Source organism: Sorex araneus, chromosome X (assembly GCF_027595985.1).
Source record: "Sorex araneus isolate mSorAra2 chromosome X, mSorAra2.pri, whole genome shotgun sequence".
NCBI classification, from domain to species: domain Eukaryota; kingdom Metazoa; phylum Chordata; class Mammalia; order Eulipotyphla; family Soricidae; genus Sorex; species Sorex araneus.
The window spans coordinates 186,253,813-186,270,866 of record NC_073313.1 but is presented as its reverse complement, the minus strand read 5'-3'; the positions used below and the strand labels follow the sequence as shown (position 1 = coordinate 186,270,866).

The following is a 17,054-nucleotide window of genomic DNA, read 5'->3' as shown; positions in this document are numbered from 1 at the left end:
TTCAAAATTTCTGACTTTCAAGCACCAACTGCACTTTTCTTGAAGTAAACAATTCTCACAATTTTTTCTTGGAAATTCCAGACTTCTGTAGTTCTCAACCACATTTGCTTTCATGAACAACATTACTTATGTTCACAGAAATGACAATGACTCAGAGCATGCAAAACTTTGAGAAGCCCTTCCTGACATTTCCCAGAACTTTTTAGGGTTTTGCTAAACACTCTGAGAGCATCCTTTAGCAAGCCCGGTAATAACTACAACAGGACAAGAGCAGCAGCATAGCAGGTAGGATGCTAGCCCTGCCAAAAGTAATCCTGGAGCACAGAGACATCGAATAACACCTGTTTTCCAGAGTTTGGCCCCCAAATAAAAATTAACTTCTATCATGATAAATGACAGAGATATTTTCTACCAAGTACAAACTTATTTTTAAAATTAATTTCATCAAAGTTTTCACTTTCCAAGTAGCCCTGTTATTGGAAACATGATTTGTTCCTGATTTCCTTATTCATTTCTTTGTCTAATATTGTCCCCTTTGTATCTTTTGTGCCAGACATGTCACACTGTTCAGGTTGAGTGTGCTAAGATTCTTATTGTGAAAATTTCCCTTCTGACAATTATAAAGGTATGTATTGCCATCATTTTCTTTTTGAAAACTAGGCACAATTTATGAGGTTACAGAATTCTAAGTTAGATCCTGGGTGTCAGAGCAGAACTAGTGCCTTGTAAGTCCTTGATCTCCTTTATCTCCTCTGCATAGTGATCAAGTATAACTGCTGTCACCCTCCACGTTTTGCTTGGAAACTTCCCCTTTTTTGCTACACTGAGTTTGCAGGACAGGGAAGACCATCTGATCTGGAAGACACCTGATGTGAGTTGTGCAGAATGAAATCCTCAGAGTTGAGCCTTACCTGGAGTGTTGAGGAGGCGGGACCTCCTGCAGTGATAGGCTACCTCTTGTTCACAATGTTCCGAGCCCTCAATCAGAGCCTCCAGTTGATCCATGCTGCCACCATAGTCCAAAGCCATCGTGTAAGGCTTCTCAGGGTTGGCACCCTGAACCCGGGTCAGCTCTGTGATATTGTGCTGCACAGATGTCCAGATCTTATCCTCTGCCCAAACAACACATACAAGGAAAAAGAAAATAGGAAGGAGGTCAAAAGAGGATCGTACAAACAGCGTGATGGATAGCTAATCATGAAATAGTTCATTGTTATCTGAGAACTCTTTTGAAAAACACTGGACCAGAAAAAAATGTGTTCTTCATAGAGCACCATCCAGATGTAGAAGGGGCTAACAGTATAAGGAATTATATACGGGGAATTATATACCATTCCTCCACAAGCTAAGTACCTATTACTTATTACTCCATTCCTATCACAAACTGCCATCTGAAAAATAAGAAAAAAGTAAATGAGAAGAATTTATAGCCAGTTTTCTCAATAGTAAGAGGCTTAGCTAGAACCTGAACACTGGATGCCTTATTTCAAAGCCCATATTTCCAACTATGATCTTCCTCCCTCACATTCACAGTTGTATAAAGGAGAAAAAACACACTAATAAAGTGAAAAAAAAGAATGACACTAGCATCACTATTGAAAAATAATGGGGTGAACACATACTGAATGTAACCTCTATTCTTAATTGCACTGTTGTCCCATTGTTCATTGATTTGCTGGTACCAGTAACATCTCCCTTGTGAGACTTGTTATTACTGTTTTTGGCGTATCAAAAATGCCATGGGTAGCTTGTCAGGCTCCGCCGTGTGGGCAGGTTACTCTCGCTAGCTTACAGGGCTCTCTGATAGGGATGGAGGAATTGAACCCGGGTTGACCGCATGCAAGACAAACGCCCTACCTGCTGTGTTATCTCTCCGGTCCTATTATATGTGCTATTCTTAATTAGTACTACTAAATTGCAGGGTCATCATGTTGAAATGCTTCAGTTGTAAAAGAAATCTTGAAATCCTTCATAAGAGGATATACTAGCACAGATGTCAGAGAACCCAAAATTACTATGCTGAAAACAAGAGCTACATGCTTAAAATATCAGCAGATACATGTATTAACAAGGCTGAGATTGCATGATCCACACTATTTATTCAAGATACTTATTGCAACATTTTACTGTTTGGTTTCAATGTTACTACCATTAGGAAAAAAAGTCTGCACCGGATTTTAATAACATATAGAGACTATAAAACCTTTAAATTGGTGTAGTAGAATATGGGTGAGAAAGGAAGGCAAGTGCTGAAGAATATGAGTTTAAGAGAGAGAGAGAGGTCACTGTTTTTCTTCGTTTTCACTTATCTTCTTTAAATCAGTTTGGAGCCACCCAGTGGTGCTCAAATATTACTTCAGGGGTGATAAGGGACGTGGAGATGTTGGCTTTTGAACTCAGGTTTCTTGCATACAAAGTGTGTGTATAACCCATTGAATGATTGATTGAAAGAGAGAAGGGCAGTACTCAAAACCTATTTCAGTCAACAATAAGCTTAAACAAGTCACTTCAATTTTCTGTGGCTTAATTTTATCATCTGTTAAAAAGAAAAACAAAACAAAACAACAACAACAAAAAACATGTGTTTAACTTTGATGCGGTTTTATTAATTTGGAATAGCTACCAAAGTTTGAAGTTGCGAGGCACCATCTAGAGTGTAGCAGACATTCTGTACTAACAACTTAGCTAAAATATCTACTGCAATCAGACCTATAATTTAATCCGAACTACTCACAAATAAAGCAAAAGAGAGAATAGAAAGACATGAAACACTTATGTTATTTGAGAATACTGCCCACATATTATCAGTCTTGGTAGGTTCTCAGAGCTGAGAAAGAACTTAGAATACGACATATATGGCTTCCTTGCTCCCTCATATTCAAAGTTTTATAAATGAAGAAAATCATATCAAGGAAATAAAAAATGACCCCAGCACCACTAGTAAACCATACTGGGGTTCACAGATACTGAATATAACCTCTATACTTAATTAGTACTACTAAATCACACGGTCATGACCATTGGCATGATTCAGCCATGAAAGAAAACAGGCTCTCCCAAAATCAGGTTTTAAGAATTTGTCTAGCACAAACTCTGTGTAGGAGTTGGAATAAGTAACTTCAATCCATTGTAATTATGTTTTTACATATTAAAAGGAGGAAAGCCAAAGACTCTGGTTTTAATTATTTCTAAAGTATTTTTCCAATACTAAAATTAGAGAAATATTTCTTGCAACATAAAATTAAACTCTACTCAAACATTCTGATTCATCTGAAGACTATGTCCCAAAGCCCACACCACCAATGTTTAATTTAAAGAGAATTACATTTTTTTAAGGTCTAAAAAAATCAAAAGGAAGGTTATTGCATTTTTACTTTGAAAGCAAAAACAGAATATATTTAATATTGGTAAAAAAAAACATATAATGTTACAAAGGAATTAGATAAAAACTTCAAAAACATTAGTACATTAAAATCAAATGGTAATAAAATAATCAGTGAAATATAATTGGTCAATAGTATGAAGCTATAGAAGGAGAAATAAGGAATGATGTTTTTGAAATGCCTGCAATGCTTTAAAGAAGAAAAGGAAGACTCAACCTAATCTGAAGTAATATGATACCACTTTCTATTGGTACATTTTACATAGCATTTCCAGTAATCATTAGCATTCTATACTGTAAGCATCAACAGGTAAATATCATGCATCTAGATAGATAGATAGATTGATTGATAGATAGATAGATAGATAAAACTCAGGTAAGAGTACTTGCTTACAAGGTCTTTGTGTCCTAGTCTGGGGGACACAATTCTATTCTAAAAGTGAAGCACATGATATAATAAAAGTATATGATATCATAGAATTACATAACTTTGAATTTCTCTCAAGCATTGGAATATTTTCATATAAAATATAAATCAAACATTATTACATATATCATTTAATTTTTTAAATTTCCTCATGAGCACATATTTACCTAAAAGCACATTTCATCTTTGATAAGATAGGGGGAAAGCTCTATCAAGAAGTATTTTATTTGAAAGTTTCTTTAATCATCTCCCACCCAAGCTTCTGTATCAAGGATAAACTGCAGTTTTAACAACTCCTCTATCACTGTTATTTAATACAATAGGAAAGAAAAAAAAGGAATAATTAAGATCACCAAACTGCTTTCCATAGCACACTTAACAAATAACATAGGGCCTCGCTGCAAACATACTATGATGAAGAGACAGAGAAGTGATTACTTGAAATCTACTGCTTATACCTGGGTTCATTTAAAAGATATTCTTCATACTGTGATGATTATTTTTTTCTTTTGTGAAACAGTAAATAAAAATTGAAAACTAGAAGGTAATTGGATATTTTTTATTCTCACCTTCCGATTTTTCCCTCAACTTCAGAGTAGTAGTGTAAATTAAAACCTGAACCCTTACAAAATAATAAAATATGACTAGTAAATGCCATATACTCACTTTCAATCACCAATGTTGTTCCCATGTCTAGGACAGGTGATTATAGTTATGCTTGTAACATATGTAAATTACAGTTATAAAGTAATTTTCATATGCAATAATTATTTTGAACAATAGAGGGAGAATATATTTATGGACAAATGCATGCATTAACAAAATATTAGACCCATGAAGCTAAATGTTTAAGATTATCAATTAGTGAGCAATATAGATTGTTGCAAAAGGTTTAGTCCTAACATTTGGCTGGCCTATTATTATTTCATGACATTTGTTAGATTATTATGTCCTGAATGCTTTTTTTTAACTATTTGAAAAGAATAACCATGCCAAATGTTAAGGATACATAGAAAAATGAAAATTGAACCGCAGGGATTTTGTGAGAAGTTTACTAACTTAAAAAGTGTATATAGATATAGATATAGATATGTGTGTATATGCATATCACTGTCACTGTCACTGTCATCCCGTTGTTCATCAATTTACTTGAGCGGGCACCAGTAAATTCTCAATTACACTCAGCCCTGAGATTTTAGCAGCCTCTCCTTACTCATCTTTCCCAATGATTGGAGGCTCTTACAGGGTCAAGGGAATGAGACCTATCCTTCCTGTTTTTGGCATATCAAATACACCATGGATAGTTTGCCAGGCTCTGCCATGAGGGCGAGATACTCTTGGTAGCTTGCCAGGCTTTCCAAGAGGGGCGGAGGAATCCAACATATGTCAGCTGCGTGAAAAGTGAACGCCCTACCACTGTGCTATCACTCCAGGTCATATTAGTTAAAATATGTTATATTCTTTTCCATATATATCTTAATATTCAAACTCTCAGTACTATAAATAACATTATTGAAGGATCCTGTAGCAATGCATATTTAATAAGATTTTCATAGTGATTTAGGACAATAAATATCACATGGTGAAATTATATCACAAATTTTAAATGCATAATGAAAGGAAATAAAAAGATTAAGTACACATTGCCACAGTCTTTACAATAGATTAGTATACACATATATAAAATATATATTTAGGGAGCCTGAGAAACAGTACAATGGGTTGGACTCTTGCCTTGCACGTGGCTGACTCAGGTTCAATCCTTGGCACTCCAAAGATTTACCCAAGAATGTCCAGAAGAAATTTCTGAGTGCAGAGCCAGGAGTATCCCAAATTGTATGAAAATCTTTGGATGCCTTTTTTGTTTTATGTTTGCTTTTTGGGTCACATGCAGCAATGCACAGTGGTTACTCCTGGCTCATATACTCAGGAATTACTCCTGACAGTGCTCAGAGGACCATATGGGATGCTGGGAATCAAAACAGGTTCAGCCGAGTGCAAGGCAAGTGCTCCACCCGCTGTGCTATTGCTCCAGCCCTAGCATGCCTATTATATAGAAGAATATATATTGTCTTTGCTTTAATGATATCACAGATATCAGATGTTATAATTAGTATTTAAAAAAGGCTGTCATTGACTCTTGGTCAACTGATAATCAAGACAATTTGTTTATATTACAGGAAATAATATTAAGTTAAAAAATATTTTTCAGAGGTTGTAGCTATCATACATTGGGTGAGGCGATTGACTTGCATGCTGCCGATTGGGATTTGGTCACTGATATCCCAAATATTCCCCTGAGCTCTGCCAGGAGTAATTCCTGAGTGCAGAGCCAGGAGCAGTCCCTAAGCATAGCCCCCAAATATAAACAAACAAACAAACAAACAAACAAATAAATAAATAAATAAATAAATAAATAATGTGCCTGACAACAGGCTAGATTCCCGAAAACACGCAGCATGACAAAGTTCTGTATACTCTTCTATAAGCTTGCCATCATCTGGGGGGAAAGGTTTGTGCATAAGAACAACGAATGGCCCGTGCTATTATGAATGCTCAAGATTACACGTTGGGCTGCCCAGAAACAAACTAGTGAATAGAGGGGGGCAAGGTAGGAAGGTCTTAGAGAAACTGTCAAAGGGAATATGTTCAATTTTTCTCAAGCATGGGTGGGTCAATGAAGTCTTACATTCTCAGACCACCAGAGGCTAGACTAGTATTGAGTAGTTTGCAAGAATTAAGGAAATCTTTACCAAATGAGATTAGCTAAACAACCATCATTTTTATTCTGTCAGGGTCTTTGCTCCAGAATTTTTAATGCACCTCTTATATATGTGCATGTGTATACATATATATGTGTATGAGTGTGTATACATACACATATATGTATGCATACATTCATATATATATGCATATATATATACATGCATGTGTGTGTGTGTGTGTGTCCCAATGTGACAAGGGGATTCCTGAATGGTACTCAAAACACCTGGGCACTTGCAGCTGAACAGGTGCCTGGTTCAATTCAAGGGTCTGAAGATGCAATACCGCTTGGGTCCTGCTGTGCTGGGGCCTCCAAGGTCCCAGCCAGCAGTGTTTGGGGACCTCCAAAGTTGCACCAGGAAATGACCATATCTTACTTGGAATTAAACCTGGCATGCTAGCCATGCACTCTAACTGCTATCTCCCAGATCCATAAAGATCCAAATTTTAAAGAAGCTTTGAATTGTTAGATCAAAACACACACACATCTACATTTATACTCAACAACCACAAGATACAATAAAAGAAGCTGCATGGAGCTATCAGAATAGCAATTGGTACACTGTTCACATTTTTAGGCATTTTATTCAATCTCTTCTCGTTGTCACTCCAGAAAATCCCTCTATGACCCGTTATCCAAGATCTCAATAGGGCCTGTATGGCTTACTGCATGGTTTCAGGGATGTGAACTGTTTATACAGAAAGTTATACTTTAATTTAATTTCAGTTCTTTTTTTTCTCATCTTATCTGATTGGTATGATTATTGTGATGATCACTATTATTAACAATAGTAATTACAGATGCTGTAAGTAGTTCCATCTGTTGCCATGGAGATCACCACCCAGAAGAAAGAACAAATAAAAGGAAAGTGAATGAGAAGGAAGAGACAAGAAATAACTGATTAATAAGATCTCATTCACACATATCCGTCTCTTTGTAGAACCAGAAAGTTTTTTTTTTAATCACAATGTTTGGAAGGATGAGAAGTCTACAGATTGTCAATACCCAGCTTAATTGAACTTAAATCACTGTGGGGATCTGCTTATAGTCTTTTGAAAAGCTTGCCAATACACTTATACTTCTATTATAATGAAGAAAGTCTATATTAAGGTCCCTGGGGTCACTTCTGGTACAGTTATCTATGTTGACAAAGTGAATTTTCAATGCCAAGGGTAAATACAATCTAAATAATCCTCAGAGCACTGTCTCTACCACTCGCTGCCATCTACACATGTACAGCTTTGTGACATTTCTTGTAATATTGCATTGATAGTTATTTAACTTTTCATATGTCTGTATCTTCCCTCTCCATTTAAATCACAGGCATGATTACTGAATAAACGTGGGATTGGGACGAGCATCTGTGTTTAATGGAGTCAGATACACTGGAGGAAAGCAAGGGCTTTGGGATAATCAGGTCTGTTTCCCAATGCAGCTCAGCTCCACTACCAACTAGGTTCCTAAACATGGAAGATTCTAGCATCCACTCCAAACTCCGTGTCTTCTCCTCTGTGAATAGACAGCTGTTGTAGAAACTGAATATAAAACCCAAGTCTGAGCTGACCCAGGTGCCTGATTCCTGGCACCTGACTTGAAATCACGGTTCAAGCACGACTAGTCATTCCAATGAAGTGACTCAGGGGAAATCCAGGAGAGGAGAGTACTTCATTATTAATAAACTGTTAGGGGATTCTGTGTCGATGGGGTTAGAAGACACTTTTTCTTCAATCTTTAAACGGAGGTAGCACAATTGGTATAAACCGATTTTCAACATCTATGAAAGGTTTCAGAATTCTTTCAGGACAATTTTTCCTCATGTGGATCAGCCTGGTTGCCTAAGTGGAATTCCATCCACACCTTGCTCAAACCACCACAGTCATGGCTGCATTGAGTGTCTGGCTACTGGCGGTCTGGATATATGAATTACTCATTTAGTGCTTTTCACACAGATGGTGTGAACTGAGAATTAGCTGCGGCACAGACAACACCATCAGCAGGGCTCAAGGGCAGGTTGCTGGCCATTACCACTTTCCACCTGCCCATGTAGGCCATCCTTTATGACTTCCAGACAGCATACTGGTTTGTGATTTATTCTATTACCTCTCTCAAGCTTTTACATTTTATGTTCCATTGTGGGGGCTATTTTCCCTCTCTCTTGCTTTTGATAAGTGGCTTATCAAAAAAGAACTGTGAATTTTTTTCAAATGATCTTGGAGGATGTTTGAAGAAACCCCACAAACATTTATTATACTTGTCTGTTGTTTGGATGTTTATTCAAGGAAAATGGAGTTAATAATCTGTATGTCTGTGTCTGTGTCTGTGTTTGCATGTACATACATCTTCAAACAAGAGAAAGATCGCTGGTTTCTTAGTGTAACCAGAGCTATAAGTCTAATGACAGCTCAGATCCTGAGTTCAAGGTATTTGTAGCTAGCTTGGAGAAAAAAATTGATAGAAGCAAAACCTGCAATAGAAAAGAGGGGAAGGATCAGAGGGCATGGGCTAGGTCAGTTTCTAGATGCCATTTGCAGGGGAAGAAGAGAAAGGTAACTTTAAACCTAAGCCACTGAATGATTATGAGGCCAGTGGATCAGGTTGTTAGAAATTTGTATAATATATTTAGATGTTTCTGTGTCATGGTAGCTTTTTTGGGTGTACTCTGAGTAAAAACCTGTATGTTCACACAAAACTAAATTTAATCTCTACCTCTGACACTAGATGGATATTATCAACGTGTTTCTCCATCTCTCAATACATGATCTTTAAAAATGCATGTGAGAAAGTCATTACCTTTCCTTAGTCCATTCTTTAATGTGCAGACTAAGTGTAATAAACCCTGGGATGACATTAACTAACGAAGGTGCCAATCTATGCCTTTCATTTAAAAGAAAGAGAGAAAACCAAAATGGAAATTAGAGATGTCCCTAAAATAGTGAGCAGATTGGAAAGGTTTGTGTTAGTCCAAACAAGAGATATGCCAGGTAGCATTTACATTACCAGGTCACAGGAAGATAAACCTCTAGACGTGTCAAGTGTTCAGTTAATCTTCTTTCATGGATCTTATTTAGAGGATCAAAGGGGGATTAACAACAACTAAAGATGAGAGTGGGATTAGTCATCTTTCTTTCAGCTTCCATCTCCTTTCTGGAGCTCAGCACTTTAAGTGTTGTCATAAGGCTCAAATGTCGTGTTCAGTGTGAAGTTCTTCCCAGGTCCATTAATATCCAGTTTAGTCTTCTTTCAGTTCTTGACAAAACCTTATTTACTCAGCCCCCTGCTCAATGATCAGCTTTCTAAGGGAAAAGACTATCTCATAAACTCTTGTTTTCCTTACATATGACCCCAGTAGGTATTCACTTACCACTGACCTAAACAGCCTACAAACTATAAGGTTTTTACACAATTCTGAGATAGCTAGTTACATCACTAAATGAGTCAGAAATGGCTAAAAAAATAGTTATATATTTATCAGAAATTTCACTCCACAGTCAAAAATGTCTGTGGCAAAGGAGCAGAAAACTGAAGAAAAATAAATATTGAGCAACAATTGTCTTATTGAGTAAGGTATGGTTTATTAGCCCAGTAAAATAAAGAGACTGAGGAGATAGTTATGGAATTATGACACATGTACCCTGTCTGGGTTTAATTACTGCCACCATGTGGTCTCCTAGGGGGGTCTCCAGCATCACAGTGCCTGACCAGTGCTACACCCTGTGGTCCAAGCACTGAACCTCTGCAATGGTTGGTAGGCTGAGTATCACTAGGAATAGCCCCTTGGACCCTTGGAGCCTTGAAACACTGGCCCTCAAATACAATCAGTCATAAAGAGAGTATAAAAAATCTCTCCAAAGTTAAAAAAAACCTCCCTAAATTATCTAATTGTTTTTTGAGACAGCATATGAAAGTTCATAAAGTGACAAAATGAAAGCACAAAGGTATAAAAGACTGTGCTACATTCTTTGTAAATAAACATAATGAGTACTAATTAACTAATACAAATGATTATTTAGAGATTATGGAGAAGATAGGGGAGAGGTAATATATGAGCAAATTACTTTTGTCTAATCACACTGATAGAGACCCACTATAACAAATAATGTTTTGCATAGTCAAAAATAGACTAAAACACGAAAATTCTAAAAATAAATATTGAACAAATACTAAAGAGCCCAACTTTATACTAAGGAAAAATAATCATAAAAGTATAAACAATGAGTTAAATACCTTTTTAATGCATTGCTGTCTTTCTAGATAAACTTGGAAGAAAATAGTTCAAGAACAAAAAGTAAACAGAAGGATATTATTTTTTAGTAATAGTGGTATTACATGATCCTAAAATTACTGTATGTATATTTTAGAACATTTTGGCAAATAAATGGATACTGCTGGAATAATTTCTCTCTCTAAATCATAGGAATAATGAAGAGAATTTTATGGTTGTAGATTTGCATTACAACCATGTAAAATCATAATTAAAACACCCAGGTAAATATTAACACTCACATGCATGTTTTCTAGTTTTAGCTACCAAAAGGCCCGGAAGCTATGACTAAACCTAACATCTAGGTCATAATTTCCCAAAATCATTTTCTACAAAAAGAATTTAAGTTTCTTTAGGAAAATAGCTAAGTCTATATCTTGAGTAGTGTATGTCCAAGGTGATCTTATGCTAGAAAACAAAAAAGTATTCTGAGATGAATGGGACACATAAAAACGATGCAGTAATAGGAATAACAATACCACTACAGCTAAATATAGAACGATTTGAATATCAAAATGTATAATGATAAAAGAAAAACATAATGGATTTTTTAAATGAAACTACTAACAGGAAAGAAGATGTAGGCAGGATGAGAAACACAAACAATATTTTATCCCGTCATAATGCATAATGACTCTTATACATGTAGAAAAAAAATTAGAGTAAAACATCTAGAAAGTTCAGTAGCAGGACAGACCACTAAGCAATGGGTAGTATGCTTTCCTTGCATCATTGACTATGGTTTGAACCCCAGAACTACATATGGTCCCCCAGCCCTACCAGGAGTGATCCCTGAATGGAGAACTAGGTGAAAAACATAAGTAGCATCTGATGTGGCCCCTATAAAAGATTAATAATAATAATAATGAAAGAAAGAAAGAAAGAAAGAAAGAAAGAAAGAAAGAAAGAAAGAAAGAAAGAAAGAAAGAAAGAAAGAAAGAAAGAAAGAAAGAAAGAAAGAAAGAAAGAGAGAAAAAAAGAAAGAAAGAAGGAAAGAAAGAAAACAAGACAGCAAAAAACTTGCATGTGTAGGATTTTTAACAGTTCTGGATGAAATATTGGGCAATTGCATATCTGGCAATAATTGGACAAATATAGCACTGTAGCACTGTCGTCCCATCGTTCATCAATTTGCTCGAGTGGGTGCCAGTAATGTCTCCATTTTGAAACTTATTGTTACTGTTTTTGGCATATCAAGTATGCCACGGGTAGCTTGCCAGACTCTGCCGTGTGGGCAGGATACTGTCGGTAGCTTGTTGGGCTCTCTGAGAGAGCTGGAGGAATTGAACCTGGGTGCAAGGCAAATGCCTTACCTGCTGTACTATTACTCCAGTCCAAATTGGGCAAATATTAAAAAAAAAATATTTGGGGGCTAGAGTAATAGTACAACATATAGGGAATTTCACCTTGCATGGGGCCAATCTGAGTTTGATCCCTAGAATCCCAAAGGGCTCACCAAAGAATGCCAGGAGTAATTTCTGAGTATTGCTGGGTATGAACAAAACAAAGCAAATGAACCAACCAACCAAAAAAAAATAACTTAACAAATTAAATCACTCACATTGTAGAAGCACAATCATTTTCAAGAGCAAGTAACTATTAATTCCTTTAAATTAATTTTCATGAGTGAATTAAGTTTGCCAGGTGTTGTGTACTATTAAAAGTCATTATTTTTATCCTTTATTTCCCAGAAGTACCAATAATTTTTGGGATAGAGTCATTGATGTAATTACTAGTAGTTACCACATTCTGGGTACACAACGTGAGACTTTTTTTTCTAATAGGCTATGTTGATTATCTCATATAAATCTCATAAAAACCTTATAGTTATATTCTAATTTTAGTTGCTAAAGAGGTCTAAAACCATGTAAGCTGAAAAAAGTGCAAAACTAAAATTTATCGGTGTTGGGATTCAAAGCAAACTCAAATTCTTGAGGACTTTGCTAGATTTGTTAGATATTTGTTTAGTATATAAATTCAAGAAGGGAACATGATACTTGCAACAAGCAATGCAGATTTGTGGAGAACAGAGTGAGGAATTGTTCTCAAGAAGATTAGAAAATAATATCAGAACAGCAAAATAAGATTGTTGGAAGATGAGGAGAAAACTAACATCAAATACACACACAAAAAGAGAACTCCGTCTGAGTAGTCACAGCCAATGTCACTAATTGTGTATATGTATTTATACATAGAGCATGTCTGAAAAACACTGTGTACCAATACAAAAGGCTGAGAAGTACTCTTGCAATATGAGTCCCCTTAGAGGGCAGAGCAATTGCATAAAGGCTACCAGATGCCCCTCTTTCCATATTTCACAGATTCAGGAATCACAGAATGACTAGTAAAGGTTGGTTCTTTCATTCCTTGGAACAAATGGATTGACCTTCATTTACCGCTTCTGTAGAATCATTGGTTCATAGTAAGTGTGTTTTCTGGGCAGCAAAACCTTTTTTTGGGAATCCCTGCTGGCACTGTTCAGAAACTACATGGCCAGTGCCCTCCTGTCGAGAAATTCTCCAGAGACTTTTCTTGAGGCAAGATGGCTTCAGAGACAATGCTCCAGAGATGGGGAAGGACAAAAGAGGTACCATTGTCCCATTATTTGCAGTTGTCATGGTTCAGATAACAGAATTTGCTGAATCATTTGTCCCCCCATAGTCTCCCCAAGCAGCCCAGGCTTACTGGGTAGTCTTCCTCCCTCGCAGAGAGCTTATATTAACTCCATTGCCTATCAACCCTGCAACTATTGTTACCAACTGCTGCAGTGCTCCGGAGCTATCCTGATAACCCCGGGATACTCCCCGTTCCCCAGTGCTTTTGTTTGACTTCTCCTTTGTGCCTTACTTTCCCTGTCTGTTAATCGTTTATTGTATTGTTTCCCATTCTGTCTTTGTGCCCCCACAATGCAGTAGCATGGTTACTCTTTCCCTATATGAGCGCATTTTGATTTCAGTTAAATCATCACCAGTCATCAGCCTATCGATCTTCTTCTGTGCATCAGCCAGGAGAATAACTTTTGATACCAAAGGCACCAGGGGACACGGCCACTGTGAGGCAGTGATACTTTTGATTTTTAAATTGTTATATCTCTCTTCTGAACAGGAAAAGTCCTCAGTCAAGATACAGCACTGTATCAGAATAGAAGAGTCATGAGCTCTCATACACAGAACACTTTGGTACTCAACTTTTGCCCTATTGTGATTCTGAGCTCACCAGGATGATTTTTTTTCTTTTTTCTTCTCCTCCCTGCCTGTACTTTTAGATCAAACCGAAGCCATGTCTCTCCATTAAAAGTTGCTTAATTACACTTGTTTCTGAAATACTTCAGCTAACCCATGATGCTGTTACTAAGTGATGGCTTCAATTATTTTTCTGAAGGCATGCCAGATATTGCACTTAATGTTTTAGCTATAGCATTCATTTCATCCAAACCATATATCAACCCATTGATGGAAGATTAACTGGTCATTCCTATTAAACAAATGAGATTGAACCTTGTGGAAGATAACTTGCCCAGGAATTTATGACTGTCAAGTCTCAACAGGATAAAATTTAAGTTGGAAAATGGCTTTGATGAAAGTGCTTTAAGGATTAAAAGCTGCAGTATGTGCTCACCTGGGCCAAGCTTAGTAGTATACAACACCATGGACAATCCTGACCCACAGGCAGCCCCAGTCAATACTGCCCAGCTGAAGTGAATCCTGATTCCCATAACAGAGGAAGATCTTGGATGCTATTTGCAATGAAAATGGGCTATGGAATATTTATGATAAAGTCAAGAAAAACCTTGGATTTGGGTCCTAAAAAGCACAGCTCCCCAATCACTGTGGAGGCCTCAGGAGAAGTGGGGAGATGACAAGATAGGGTAATAAAATAGATGCTAAGAACTGTTCTAACTCCCCATCTATGTTTACCAAGTTCTAGTATCTATATAAGCTTCTGAAAAATCGGATCTTCGGTCAGAATTAAGTACATTGACTAAATAAGCATCACTGGGAATAGCCTGGAAGGACAAGTTAAATATTAATACCATTCTTTGCAGAGGTAGCACTAAAATACCTCTACTTCATAGTTTTCTCATCAATCCCACAAAATAACCTTGAAAGGTTGGTATGATTATCATCAGGCACAGTTGATGACAGTGATGCCAACAGCCAACAAGTGGGTGAGAAGGGTAACTTTTTGCACAGTTCTTCATGTGGTACTCACCAGTGGAGAGAGACAGCAAAGAATAAAGGAAGTTGCACTGCGGGGATAGGATCTTTCTCTGTGTTACTGATCTAAAGATCCAACCAGAACAATCACATTTATCATAGCTCTAAATCTGAGTTTATCTGGTGAGAAATTTGACACATTTCATTTCTTTAAATAAGAGTACTCTCCTCTGTAAAATGGAAAGTTGATATTTTCTTCACATGATTGGTGGGGAAAACTGGATGACACTATGAATGTAAAATGAATGTTAGTGCAAATAGATGTTAAATTAAATGGTAGCTGTTTTCACAAAAACAGAACAGCACAGTGGAAACTCTTCAAATCCATCTCTGTCTTTGCAGCAGCTCTGTGGTACCACAAGACCACCACAGTCCCACTCTTCTATTCCTGGGTCATATATTTGTTTCTGTTCCATGTTCCACACCAAACTATCTGTAAATTATCTCTTTATAAAATATCTGTCCCGCTCTCACCTTCGGGACAGGGATAGATATTCATTTTTTTAACATTTGTTTGCAGCCACCTCCATACTCATTTATTTGGTTGGCTTCATATATTAATGACAAACTGGAAAAAAATTGTACCTGAATGAACAAATGAGTATTAATGGGAAATAGCTAAGCATATGACAAAAGAAATGTGGAAAAAATAATTATGATAATGCATGATTAAATAGAGGAAAAGTTAATAAAATAGTTCAAGAAAACAATGGCAGGAGGAAAAAGGGAGAGAGATCAATAAATGATAAGAAAATGAACATCATATTGTCATTACCCTCCTCAACTTCTTCTATGCCTTCTGTTCTCATACACATGGCTGGAATTGACTGTCCATGCTAAATGGTGTGTGAAAGGAATTTCTCTAAGTGCCTGTTAAAATTCTTGGCAATTCAAAGGTGACAGTGCTTTAATTTCAGGGTAATGCTACAGCTTTATGACTTCGTAGTTTTATTTAATGGCCCAATTTAGCAGGAGATTATGCCGTCTGCCACTGGTCCAGAGAGACCATTTTAAAACTCAGACCCTTCACACAAGCAGATTCACTCCCCAGCTTCACTTAACAGACCAGTCTCTGGAAGCTCTATGTGGTCACCAGGCCTTGCCTGACAGCATATTAATCAGGGTGCACTTTAAAAAGTCTTCCTTCCTGTAAACTGTTGAATTGTCATTGTTCTTCAGCCTAAAGTAGTTATCTGGAAAACACTTCATTCACAGAATGCAAACTGTCCCTTTGAAACATAAGCAACAATGCAAGAATTATTCCAATTGATTAAACTGCTAGTGACCCACAGCACATATTGTACCCATGAGTGAGTCTCAAATAGATTACAACACTTGTACTACTGAGGGACACAGCTGTGGGTTCCTCCCTGGCGGAAGCCCAGTCTACTACCCTGGAGACCGTTGATGTGTGTCCAATGAAAAGAGGAAAAAGGACAGAGACCCACCTGCTCTGTTTCTGTCGCTTTCCAACACCATTTAAATGTTAAGCAATTTAAGTAATTGAATATATAAAAAGCTGCCATCATCTTACTATTTACAGAGAAATTGAGATGCAAGTATGAAGACTGTAACAGGTAACACTTGCGATGATCTGAAGTATGTACTAAGTAGCAAGCAATGTTTTAAGAATTGTGTTTGGTAGGGAAGGGAAGTTTTAGGTACTTCTGAGGCAGGGCACAGGAATCCAGGCACCAGACAGGTGATTCTCAAACTGGAGGTGGCCACATGTAAGTCATTTACTTTACCCCTGCACTATCATTCTGTGTCTCTGTTTAAGACTCACTATCGTGTTTTTCAATGTCCTGAAAAAGAAATTTGAAATTTGCACAGGTGGGGCTGGAGCACAGGGCTAGGGCATTCATCTTGCACACAGCTGACCCAGGTTCAATTACCAGCATCCCAAATGATCTTCCGAGCACTGCCAGGAGCAATTCCTGAGTGATGAGCCAGGAGTCACACCTGTGCATCGCCGGGTGTGACCCAAAAAGAAAAAAGAAAAA

General features: G+C 37.1%; 1 protein-coding gene across 1 annotated transcript in view; it reads right to left on the bottom strand.

The window, feature by feature from the left end:
- The window catches only part of CNTNAP5 (contactin associated protein family member 5), a 932,137-nt gene that overhangs the window by 265,596 nt on the left and 649,487 nt on the right, over positions 1 to 17,054 (bottom strand). Inside the window, exon 13 of the mRNA XM_055120538.1 lies at positions 912 to 1,112. Within this exon, the coding sequence (XP_054976513.1) occupies positions 912 to 1,112 (201 nt within the window). The remainder of the gene's footprint in view (positions 1 to 911; positions 1,113 to 17,054) is intronic.